General features: G+C 42.3%; 1 protein-coding gene across 1 annotated transcript in view; it reads left to right on the forward strand.

The window, feature by feature from the left end:
- msrab (methionine sulfoxide reductase Ab) overlaps window positions 1-12,485 on the forward strand; it is a 33,428-nt gene extending 20,943 nt beyond the window's left edge. The window contains exons 5-6 of the mRNA XM_073484018.1: window positions 1,040-1,146; window positions 11,752-12,485. Coding sequence (XP_073340119.1) covers window positions 1,040-1,146; window positions 11,752-11,925 — 281 coding nt within the window. The 3' untranslated portion in view covers window positions 11,926-12,485. The remainder of the gene's footprint in view (window positions 1-1,039; window positions 1,147-11,751) is intronic.
- Window positions 12,486-13,589: the final 1,104 nt, after the last annotated feature.

Genomic DNA, 13,589 nt, shown 5'->3' on the forward strand with positions numbered 1-13,589 from the left:
CAGTGCATGAGATATTAACAGGTGTACAGTACAGTATGATGTTTGACATGATATAAAACATTGTGAATTGTCGTCTACATTTTACCACACATTGCAAGTAAGAGATGCACTGTTTTACTTTTTTCAAGCTGCTCTAATCAACAATTTATTTTCGCAATGGATCAGTTGACCATGTGTTGTGATCACCTGAGCAGAAAACAGCAGACAGACAAAGTAAGCAACAACCTGGTGGATAAAGTGGAGAATTTAGATGCTGAAGAGTCAAAAAAGGGGAAGAAATGGACAAGCAACAAAATACAAATACAGTAAAACTGTTACATGATCAAGACTCTGCATACAAGAGTACTCCAGAATCAGCTCATCCATCAATATCGCCTTTGCCCCTTCATTTTGATCAGAAAATCACTGACGAATAATCTGTTGTTCAAATGAATTAAGCCACTGTCGCTGTCTGCAGGCTTAAAGGCAAAGCTGCGACAGACATAGAGAAAAGCACACACATGACACTCGCCCCAACAGAAGGGCAAAGATTAAGAAAGACAAGGATTTAGAACAATAGATGAGAAGAATGATGCTCCCCAGTAAAAAGAAGAAACAATAGCTGAGTGGGAGAGAATAAGACATGAAAACAGCGATGGCGTGGTCCATGGATGCCAGAGCTGCTCAGGATTGTAGCCTCTAAAAAGCATAGAAATGATGGCAGCTGTTTAGCCTCCTAATCAAGGTACAGTAGTCCTGGGCCTCCTCCAAACACACTGACGTAAAGCTGATGAAAATTTCGACAGTGCCACATAGAGGACAAAGACGAAGAAAACGCACCCACCTACATGAGCCCGTACACCTACACACCGCAGGCCTCCCTAATGAAAGCCCAAATCTACTGTGATCTTTGAATTCATTTGGCTTCATGGATTCAAGATGCTGGATGATGACATAATTGTGAAAACCTTTTTACATGTAAATGATGTCTGTGGCGATTGTGGTACTTATGCTTGTTTGTGGGGTGTCTTATTTTCCCTTTGTGTGTGTGTTTATGCAGGTATGAAGCAGCACAATGACCGCGGTACTCAGTATCGTTCAGCCATTTACACATCCAGCCCCGCTCAGCAGGAGCTGGCATTGAAGAGCAAAGTGGTCTACCAGCAGGTATTATACCAGCACACACATGAAAAGGTTTCAATATATCATTTAACCTAACACGGTGTATATATAACCAAACTATGTGTGAAGTAGGGGTGGGAATTGCTAGGATTCAATATGATTCTGATTCAGAAGGCTATGATGCATTTATAAAACTATTATCGATGCATCTCGATGCATCAAAATTTTGATTTTTACACACAAACATTGCATATTTTTAATGATCCATAATCCATAATAAAAAAGATTAATTTGCTTCCATTATCTTTGCTCAAACTCACCTAAACTCAAGATGTAGCCTAGCCTAGAATGTAAGCATGACACACATGTTTATGTCTGTTACTCTTAAACCATCCAAGTGGTTCAGCTGTAAGGAACGTACAAAATTGTTACAGGTTCATAACGTGAAGAACTGGGTTTTTTAAATTTCTGATTAGCTACTTTTTTCAATCGAGATATAATCTTTCCAGAGCGATTGTGCTACATCTAGGAATCAGTCTTTCCCCCACTTCTAGTGTGAAGTAAGGTAGTCACAGTCCCATCTGATGAAAAAATGTTAAATGATGCAAATAACGGTAACCATTTTTTGTATTTTACTGTTCATTGTCAAAGCGTAACATATGACGCATTACCAAATCTTCACACACATCATTCCTGTTAAAAGAACACAGTTTTGCTGCAACTTTCAGTAATATACTTTGTGTTTTTGATCATTGTATCATGTCAAAATGATCAGAATAAAAAAACTTAATTTTGTCTTCATTTCAAAAAGCATTTTTGGCCGTTAGGCAGAGTTGAGTTGTAGTTTGGAGTTGTCCCAGTTATTTGAATAACAATTAAAAGCCAATCTCTGGAGTGGTGACCTCTTAAGAGTTTGATGCTCTTTAGGTAAGCAAAGCCACCTCTGTTAAGTTGATTCTCATCTACATCCAATCGGTGACACCCTCTTGGGGGTCGATAGGTCATCAAAACTAATTTCTAAAGCTCGTCCTTTCAGTGGCACACGCGTCGCCCTTTTGTTCTTCCATCCATCTGTCCGTCCATCCATCCATTAGTCCATCTATCCGTTGATCCCTATATCCTTTGGTCCTTCTCTTAAATGGTATTCATGGACGAGCTGGCAGGGGGCAGAGGGGAGCAAATTACGATCGTCATGGTAACTTGGGGCTCCCGGGGTCACCAGTCAAGGGCCACAGGGATGCCCTGTTGCCACGGCAACAACCTCCCAACCTTGGCCTTGGGCTGGGGTCAGAGGTGAGAGCAGAGTAACAGCTGGGACCAGGAAAGTGGGGAAAGGGTGGGGTGGAGGAAAGGCAGGAAAAGAAAAAGAGGCAGGCAATCAGATCACAGGGCCGTGACAGGCTATCAACTGACAGTGACCCCACACAATCACACACACACACACACACACACACACACACACACACACACACACACACACAATCACACACACACACACACACACACAAACACAGACCCCAGCTAAACAGGAAAGTGGGATGAGGAGTTTAACATATAAGGTTTGTCAATTAAAGAAACAGGGAGAGGAACGCACAGACTTCAACACGCATCACCCAAAGCTTGATGAAAAATGTAGGCCAGAATATGTTGATACTGTATATATATTCATATTTATACAAATGGAAATTAGAAAATGAGTGCACTGAAACGGTAAACCTCACTGGGAATAATTATAAATTACCCCAAGCATCTTTTACTGCATTATGTTTTGTAAAAATAAGTTTTCATGTCTGACAATATATATGCCAATTTGCTTGCCGTTGTGTTTTCAATAACTCTTTTGGCATAATAAAGCTAACAATGCCCTTTCTATATGTTCTTAAATCCGGGGTACAATTTTTCTCTGTCTGTCAATTCATGCGGTACACATATGTATGCTTTGTGTTGAAAGTATCTGGACATTCAAGCAAAACCACCCAAAAATCACAATTTTGTGAGAAGTTTTAAGTGTCCTAGTATATGCATGGTACGGCTGATGTCCCAAGTGGTGGCATCTATGAGAAGACCTTTCCTGAAAATAACAATATTTGGGAGGGCTCCACGATATTGGAAAACTGACATATATTTTGGTTTCCTGTAAAACATATTGCAGTATGACTTGAAATAGCTGGTAGATAATTAATCATTCAATCTGCATTTTATCAAATAACCAAAGCAGGCCCTGCTTTGTTTGATCATTTTATCAAGAATGATTGTGGTATCCAAGAACCCTTAAATCGGACTAAATTATGTAATATTAGACAGACGTCTCTTGAGAGAATGAGAACTGTGCTAGTTTTGCTTTTGTATTAACCAGCAAAAAGTTGTAGTGGGAAGTGTTAATTAATGTGCCTTATTTGACATTGCACATCCTGCATGCAGCGAAAACGATATATTGTGTAGCCCTATTATATGGCATGCCTAACTGAGACATGTGATGACTACTTTCCACAAACCTGTGAGTAAACTGAGGGGAAAACCAAGCAAAAATAGCCAAAGGTTCAATGGGTTAGGGTTATATTACAGTGCAGAGACAGCCATTATATAAAGAATTACCTTCTTGTCACCTCCATACAGGGCAAAGGCTTAAATCCTAACCCAGTTTACAGCAGGCACTCACAAAACACACCCATTTACCAACATTCAGAGGAGAAACAGCACTCCGCCGCTTTCTGATTCACCCCTTCTCTCTCCCCACCAACGCTGCTGACACTACCGATCTGTCAACCACTTCAGTGGCACCCCAGTTTCATCTGAGGGCCACTGGGACACGTAGCTTCTCAAAGCAGCTGACACGCTCTGAACCAAAATGGCAGCTTCCTGCCCCTGAAATGGTTGCCTTGCCGCATTGATGCTGAGTCTCAAGAACGCATGGCTTGAAAATGGCATCTCTACAGAGGAAGGGGCTTGCTGTGTGTGTCCGTGTGCGCAAGGTTGTGTTTGAGCACGTGTTTTATCCTAAAAGGCCAACGCTCTCTATCAGGGGGAAGTGGCTGCATGTTCGGTAGAGTGACAAGAGGGAGTGGGTGGAGGCGATCTAAGACGATCAGAGATAAGACAGGCATCACAAAATCCAGATTCCACCCCACTGCCAGCCCATGACTCACACACACTTGCATGTACGTACAGACACACACACACACACACACACACACACACACACACACACAGACATACATTTGGCTCATACACGCACAGCCCAATGAATAATTAACCCATACGAAGAGTCTCTTCTGCAGGGCTTTCAGTTTCTTAACTTCAGCATTGGGGGAGGGAGGTGGGGGGGTGTGAGGAGAGTGAGGCAGAAAAGCTTGTTTAAGCGCGAGAGCAAAGAGGGGGAGGAGAGGGAGGGGGAAGGGAGAAGGGGGTTCTCTATAATGAAATTTGAAATTTGCAGAACATCAAAGGCTTCTGTAGCCAAGCCGCTGTGGCAGCAGAGCAGAGAGGAGGAGTGCATCTCTTTCTCTCCCTCTGTCTCCCCCCGTTTCTCTCTCTCTCTCTCTCTCTCTTTTCCCCTTCTCTCTTTCTCTCTATCCCTCCCTCTCTGCTAAAATGTGTCTCCCCAGAGCTGGGTGAGGGGGGTGAGTGGAGGGTGAGAGAGAGAAGGGATGGGAAGAGTTGATTAGGAGGAGAGTGCTGGTTGGTGATGGGGGTGGGTTAGACATGGGTTAGGGTTTGGAGAGAAAAATGGAAGAACGAGGGTTCTATATATATATACGTGTGTGTGTGTGAGAGAGAGAGAGAGAGGGTGTGTGTGTGTGTGTGTGTGTGTGTGTGTGTGCGCGTGTGTGTGTGTGTGTGTGTGTGTGCGCATGTATGAACAATAGGTTTTATCAAGCCAGCTCGAATATTGCATGTGTACGCGCGCATGCATGTGTGCAGGGCCTTGGAGGGGTGAGTGTGCCCTCTGATAAGGCATCCTAACTTAATGAGCTTGAAAGGGGGAAGCGGGGGAGGGGGGGGGTGCACAGGGGTTCGGATGATGGTGGAAAAAAAAAAGGAGGATCGTTTGGGGCTAGAAGTCTTGAGGAGAAGCTCGAGGGTTGTTAAAACGGGGCACAGTGTGTCACAGGAGCTCACATCTCTCATTTTGGAAAGTCTTCAAAAGTCAGATTTACCCTTCCAACTGTCCCCCAGCCCTCACATTTTACTGTGCTCTACATGAAAACCTTACAGTGTTTTTGCTTTGTGGTGTCGCCACAACACAATATCGGCTAAGATATAACAGTTGATAGAAAATTGTTCATTGTGCACGCATAAGTTTTAATTGCCGGGAGGTAAATGCATATCCCTCAGTGAGGTATTTGTCGAGCGCGATGCAGCTGAAATGTTTATTAGGCGATCGCTTTTCACAAGAGCACAGGGATGATCTTGTGCGTTTTTCGCTCTTTAGATGTTGAGCTACTTGTTGTCTGCCCTGGAAAAAAAACAAAAAAAACAACAACGTAGGAGCACACACCGCCTCGCTCCGAGACTGAAGTGTATGCCTCCTCTCTCCCTCTCAAAATGTAGGAGTGTTGGCTTCCTCGCTCACAAAATGTAGGAGCGCTCGCTGAAGATTAGAGCCCAGCTAAAATGGATGCCTGACCCGCGCTGAGGAAGAGAAAGAGAGATGAACAGGGGCAGGGAAGGGCAGATGGGAAAAAAAAAATCCTCTTCATCCTCACATGCACAGAGGGAATACACACATAGACGCAGTGATGTGCGTGAATGTTTAACATACATGGCATTTTACAAAACATCACAGAAACAGGAAGCATAACCTACAACTCTTTCTTTCACATTATTGTTTTTTAATCTCCCTCGCTCTCTTTCTTTCCGTCACTCCATCTCTCCGTGCGTGTCTCTGCACCATCTCCGTGTCCCTGTCCATCTCTCTCCTTCAATCCCGCTCCGTGTCTCTCTCCCCGAGGTCATTGAGGGCAAGCGTGGTGCCGCGGACTAGTCGATAAGTATCATGTCAGGCTACTTTGTGTGTTTTCAGGCAGAGTCGCAGTCTATCTGTTACCAGCATGGCACGGCAGAGCGGCTTTGCTTTCTGCAGTCCTCAAAGTGCATTTCAATTTTTGAGATGTTGAAGGGCTTTTTGCGCCCCGGCGTTGAGGTGCATGGCTGCAGTCAGTGTTGCATCGGTTTGAGATCTTAGCGAATGAGATCAAAATATTCATATTTTTTCTTTACATTTTGATTTACTGTAATCAAAAGTTGATCATTTTTAAGTACTAAGTGCAACTTTAAGATAACTTGTTCTTTACTGAAATATTTTTTTATTTGAATTCTACATTTCACAGGAAATCTTGTATTTAACTACATTTTTGATAGCTGTGGTCATCAATTAAAAATCTATATTTTACATACAAAACATAAGATCAGCTTATTAGATCTCATGCAATATAATAAATTAAAATGCCCATCAGTATTATAAAGTAGTTAAAATAATCATCTAGACCAGACACAACATTAAATGCTGCTTCACACAGTTACACATCAATAATGATAATCCATAATAATCCAGTGACAGGACACCTTCACAGGCATCATTCAGCTGCCTGACGAGTACTTTTACTCTCCATGAAGAGTACTTTTGTACTTCTGCACAAGAAAAATTATGAATGCAGGACTTAATGCTAGTAATGCAATAAATTTACATTAAGGCATTGCAATTTGAAAAAGTAAAATAACATTTAATCAGTACTTATTGCACCATTGCTAAATATTTATAAAAAATGTAAAACATGCTTTGGCACTGCTGAATTTAATTATGGTAATGGACAATTTTTTTTAGATCAAGACAGATGTGGACACCAAGAAAAAAATGAATAAAACGATAGAGGTGAGTAGTCAGAGAAATTGTAACGACACACCAGCAACAGGAGTGGACTAAGGGATGTTACATAAATCACCGAATTGAGGTCATATCCCTCTTCAAATGTCTTCACCATGAGTCATCGGGTGTCACAAACTCTATGTCAAGGCGCGCCTCTTCCCCACCACTCTGCAGCCGTAGGCCTTCTGAGGGAAAAAAAAAAAAAAAAAAACAGAGACAAGACAGTGGGGTAGGAAGAGAGGAACGAGTACATTTTCCTCCTCCCTCTCCTCCCCTTTTTCCTCCTCCACCTCCACCCTCTCTCGGGGTGTCACGTCCTATTTGTGTCCCGGGGCCGTCTCTCTGGCGATGGTGATGGCGAGAGGGGCTCTCTCGCTTGGCTGGAGAGCAGGGAGGACTTGGTAGCACGAAGCGGTGGTCTGTGCTCACATGGGAGAGAGAGACAGAGAGAGAGAATCGGCAATGGAGGGAGATTGAGAGAGTCAGGAGAGAGAGAGAGAGAGAGAGAGATGCACCCGTTCAGCCATGTCTTTGACAGGGGAGTCTTTCCGACAGGCGTGAAGAAAGGAAGGGCTGACTGGGCTGAGTGAGCTCAGCCCTTGACACACACACACAGACCACGGTTTTGTCACTTATGAGGACATTGCATTGACTTACATTCATCCCCTGGCGATTCAACCTAACATTAACCATAAGCGGGACATGCCTCACCTTCCCACCCTAACCAAAAATAAGTCCTAACACTAAAATTTAAAGGTTTATCTTGTGGGAACCCACTTTGACAAATGGGAGGTGAGTCCCCATAACGTGGCTGTGTGACTTGATTTTCGTCCTCCACCGTCACACAAATCTCACACACATTTCTGGGCTACACCTGACATATCCTCCACAAATGCTCACACATACATCAAATTTGCATACAGAAACGCAAATGAACACATATCTCTCTCTCTCTCTCTCTCTCTCTCTCTCTCTCTCCCTTTCTCTGTGCGGCCATCATTTAAACGTCAGCATCAAAATGCTCAACTTGAGGACAGCTGGTTCTCTCTTCCTCTCTCGAATTTTCCCTCCTCCATCTTTGGCGTTTTTACCTTCCACATTCTTCCCTCCATTCCTCCGCTGCTGCTGCAGTGTGTGAGAGAGAGAGAGAGAGAGAGAGAGTGAAGCCACATAAGGTTATACACAGTGGCGTGACGCCATGCATTCTGATTTATAGATCTAAAATGGCCGCCGTGTTGTGACTGCTGTAGAGGGCTGGATGGAGAGCGAGGTAGTCATGCAGGGATGTCAGGGCGGGGGTGTATGTTTGCCCAGAATAGCAGACCTTTTCTTGGACATTGTGTTCTCCTCACATGAAGCGTCCTCTGCCCCGGAGGCTTTGCTACTACAGTGGTTCGTGATGATGACTGATTAATTAGGCCATGATGTACAAAGCTCCATGCTTGTGTCGGCTGATTTACAATGCTGCTGGATAGGAAGAATGGGCTTTCCTATGTCAGACAGCGCACACTGTGCATTAAAAAGGTAACTATGTCCATGCTGGAGAGGTTGGTGTTCTCTTGCGCTGTAGTGTTTGTTTGTGGATGTTGGGTCCTTCCTGCAGGGAGATTGGAGCCCTCACATTGTAGCGGCAGCCACTGAGGACTTGGAGGTCAGCTGCTGCCTCAGCCTCTCTGTGGGGCGCAGAGCTTTGATTTACTGACTCCACTGCATCACCTCCAGCACACACTCAGACACACACACATACACACACACACACACACACACACACACACACACACACAGCCAGTACCACACTGCCTCCATGTGGACAAACTTATACACTACCCTGCTGCCCTTCACTGACATTATTCCCTCTTATAAATTAGTTTGTATTATTTTTTCTTTCTTTTTTGACAAAAACAGAAAGACAGCTGATACTCACATAAAAGGGAATAAACGGGAAGGGACAAGAAATTGTTAAAACATTGTTATAAAAAATGTGTAAGCAGACAATGAAAACTGGAATGGCACTCAGTACTGTATAGCTCCACCAAGGCCAACAGTGCCCTTTAATTCAATCGAGCCTCAACCAATGTCAAATAAAACATACGTAAACATGTTATATCCAGATTGTTGGATTCCAGACCCCTAAATATACCTGGATAAAGATCCATGCATTATTCCCTGAGAAAGAAAGAAAATGTCAAAAACACACCCTATTTCTCAAGGATAAGGAAAGTGAGAAAAAATAAACATGGTCTGTTTATCAGTGTCCGCACCAGAAGTTGATGGGGTCTATTCTGGTCTTGGACCCATTCTCCATCCAAGTTTTGTGGAAAACTATTTTGTAGTTTTTGTGTAATCCTGCTGACAAACTAACCAACACATGGACATGGGTGAAAAACTGTTAACCTAGACAACCATCATCACTATCAGGAACTAATATAGACAAACAGAATGAAACAAAACAATAATGAATATCAAAAACAGGTGATTCTGTGTGACAAACAGGCAGGTGGGGGTTTGAGCCACTGTGCTGGCCTCCGTCTGCTGCAGCCATACCAAGACGAGTAAACCACACGCTTGCTTGTGTTAAGAATGGCAGCCTTCCATTCCCCAACTACAAGTTTTCTTCTAAGCGTGAGGCATGTGAGGACGCAGTCTGCCCGAGGCACAGTGAGTGGTGACGATATCACCCAAGACAAATAAACTCAGAGAGAATGGGATATCTGTTTTAAGGATTAGTTTGATGTTCTCACGAATGGCTTAGCGCTGAGTCTTTTTACAAACATAGTTTTCCTCTTCCTCAAGATTGCAAATGACCTAAAAATGCCGACTGGAACTTGTTCCGCCCTCGCAGAAATAATAGTTTCCATACTTTTTTTTCAACTTTGTTACAGTATGATGAAAAGATTTCTAGTATGTATATGGCTTGTTAAAGCAGCTAACCCATCAGACAGGGAACATGTGGATTAATAAAAACAATGAGCTCATGACCCAATGAGCTCAAGCCTGCTGAAAAGGACTGAAGTGTTGGGTGATAATTTATTACACATAATTGAAGCTCTTGAATACATAAAAATATTGATCATAGCAGCTTTGTCTCCTCTGAAATGTACATTGCCATGTCCGAGGATTAGAATGATAGCTGTGTCTTAGGAACATGGAGGGTATTACATTTCAACTTTGGAGAAGCAGATGAAGCAGCTGTCTTTTGTTTAATAAGACATTTATGCCACGAATTTTAACAGACAATTTTGAACTTCTTTCACCTGAAGAAGAATTAAATCTTCTCCAACAGTATCCATGACAGCTTCATGCATAGAGACGGGACATACTGTATGCAGAACCTGATCAGAACCGTTTGAGTCAGGATTCCATGCATTCAGCTTCTGTTTCGTGGCGCTTGCTGAACGCTGCCAATTGACGCCCCCGTAAAGCAAAGCTCCTCGTTGCTGCACACTGTTCTGAGGTGTAGCGTGCTACATGCAAAATCCACTTGTTGCCCACAGACAGGCCCGGCGCACCTCGAACTTGTTGTTTTGTCAGCTCTCAGGAGCACTGATCTACAGAGGGCTGAGTGCTTGTATTATTAGATAGAGAAAACCACTCAGCGCAGCAGGTATTTGATAGATCTGTCAGCAGTGTTTTAGTGTGTGTATGTGTGTCTATGTGAACGAGGGGTGCTTCTTTAGTGCGTTTGAAGCCTTCTCTCAAGGTGTTTAGAAAAGTGTAAGTATGAAAGTGTCTTAAGGAGTTCTCAAAGAGAGCGGATACTCTTTGATGCTCTGTCCCACAGAGAGAGCCACAGAGGCAAGCTGCACTACACAAAGAAGAAAGATGCTCCTTTCTTCTGTCATTCAATCACCCTGCCTTTCTCATCGAGGAGCAGAAACTCTTTACTGTATTAGCGAGAGGTATTGAGAGTTCACAGCCAATACACTACTGAATAAAATAACTATTTAAGGGGTGTGTTCTTTTAAGGGAGTTGGAGAAAAGGGAGAAAGTAGTGCTGAATTTTTTTTACGTGACTCTTGTGGAGACGCAATCTGAACACGTGAAGATGCTGCATGCTAGCATCTGTTTAACCTTCACCAATGCTGCTGTAGGTCAATTGCAAAATGTCACAATTTATGATCATGGACTACGTTTACATGCACACCAATATCCCACAATTATTCAGAATGTAACAATATTCCATCCTTCCAAATGTGGGATTTTCCGATTAAGACATTTGGGATATGTCAATTTTATTCAGCATTCTTTGGACATGTAAACAGCACATCTAATTTTTTTTACTGAAGTTTGCAACACTAAGCTTTTAAGGTCAGCTGTGTGCTTTGTCCTGTACATAAACCAACAAGTAGTGTTGTAGTACTCAAGAGCGGCCTTGGTCTTGAGACCATTTTCTCTTATGAAAAAGAGAAAATACTTTCTATACTTAATGATGGTTCGTATTGAAAGAAAAGAGTCACCCAGGAAACCTGATTCATGCACAAAATAAATTGTTTTTTTTATTTTATATTACACATTTAATATCAATATTTTTGTAATGTATCAAAGTTAGAAAATCCAGTGTCATAACAACACTAATGTAAACATAGTTATTACATTGTGTGTGATATCCATAGGAAATATAGGTTTAAAAATGAGATCTTAAAAATACGATTTTTAATTTCAGCTGAACTACCTAAATTATCTGACAAAAGCAGGCGTGTTATTTTTCTGCTGCTTGTCTTCTCTTTATGAATAACCCTATCTGTGCATTAACTATTGTGGGTTACGTTTGGTTTTGTCTCTAGGAGCTGGATAAAAAAGGCCTTGCTACCATCACTACAGAGATCCTTGAGTTGCAGCAGTTTTACTACGCTGAGGACTACCACCAGCAGTACCTGAAGAAGGTACCGAAAGGCTACTGCGGCCTCAAAGGCACCGGCGTCTCTTGTCCCATTGGAGCAGGGAAGGATGAGCTGTGAGGGAAGTGTGGTGAGAAAGAGAAGGGTTAGAGACCTTCTGAAAGCTGTTATCTTCTCATTTTCTGTCCTAAAGCTTTTATTTTCTTTTATTCAAGCCTCAGGGAGTTAAGTGAATGTTGTGTCTTCACTGAAAAACTCAAAAGTGCTTTACATAAGGCATTAAAACATAATTTAAAATACAACACATGAAATAAATAAATAGAAATGATGAGAACATTAGAATTAAAATTTGATTTATAGTGCAATTGTAGCAGTTTGTTAGGCTGCAGTGACTGTTAGCTGCCATAAGGTGGCAATATTTCTCAAAAAACAACAGAGTAAACCTCCAGCAGAAGGTTTTTAATACCTACACTTTGATGTGATATATTTTAGCTAAGAAACCATATGAAAACTTTAAACTCTGTCTTCCTTTTATAACACAATAATACCAGCAACTTTAATGTAATCATATTACTTTAAATAACTGATGTGAATGAATTTACCTCAGTCAAACAGGCTGAACTCTGCCTTTTATTTTCTTAACGTCTCACTGTGGAAATAATAAAACATATCGCCTTCAATCTTGTGTTCATTTTTTGTTTGTGTCAGCCTGTTCATGCATGCATGTGTCAGCCCCTGCAGCTATATATATCTTAAAAGATAAACCACTGTTTAGATTATTTGCCCCTTTCCTGTCCCATTCGAAAGGGGACATACCAATGAGGGACAACTGTGTATGAGTCACTGTGACACAGTCATTTATCGCAGAGTGAGACACTTGAGGCACTCATGTATGCAATATGATACACACTTTGCTTAAACACTCGCTCCACTCCCCACCAACACATAATTATGTGTAATAGTCTTATTACACAGCATGTAATCATATATAATAGAGAAGTGAGCGATTACTGAATGAGCATTGTGTGCTGTACCAACAGATTTACCTGAATGTTATTTAAAAATGAAAATCACACTCATCGTTGCTCTCCAAAACAGAGAGATGATATCTAGAAAAAGCTTTTTGGTCGACCGCAGTAGTGTGATTCACCCCGCTCTCGTTTTTCCCCCTCCCTCTCTGCTATCTCTCTTTCTCTGTCTGTGTGTGTGTGTCACATCCTGACACCTGTGTGTAGGTGTGGACCAGGGCACAGGTGCAGGTGCAACCTCTCAGGGCCTATTTTAGTATTGGGACAGATATTTTTTGCATGTGTCTGCATGCAGCAGCCTCGCACGCGTGCATGTGCATATGTGTGTGTGTGCCGGGGCATGTGAAGCTGTGGCTTGCTTGATCGAACCGCGCTGAGTGGTATGTGGTTGGGCCAGCTAGCTGTTTTCCAGTGCCTGCCTATCGTTTTTTTTTTGCATGCTGTTGTGTTTTGTCGAGTGTGTGATAGGAGATAACCTTTTAATAAAGTGATCTTCATTTCCTCGGTTTTGAAGAGAGTGTGGCATGATAGCTTTAATCGCACGGTGAAATCAGTTTCTCTGCCGCCTGCAATGACGTCTGACTTTAACATGATTTGTCTCAGTGAACCAAGGCTTTAATCTGTTTATTTCTCTCACATTATGGAGAAGCCAAAAGTAAAGCTAAGGGTCTATTTTATGTAGGGAGAGATTCAGATTTCCTGCTGAAAATGACCATGTTTAATGCAGACACATTAAAGTAAGTGACATTTAGGAGA

The sequence above is a fragment of the Pagrus major genome, chromosome 16 (genome assembly GCF_040436345.1).
Source record: "Pagrus major chromosome 16, Pma_NU_1.0".
Taxonomy (NCBI): domain Eukaryota; kingdom Metazoa; phylum Chordata; class Actinopteri; order Spariformes; family Sparidae; genus Pagrus; species Pagrus major.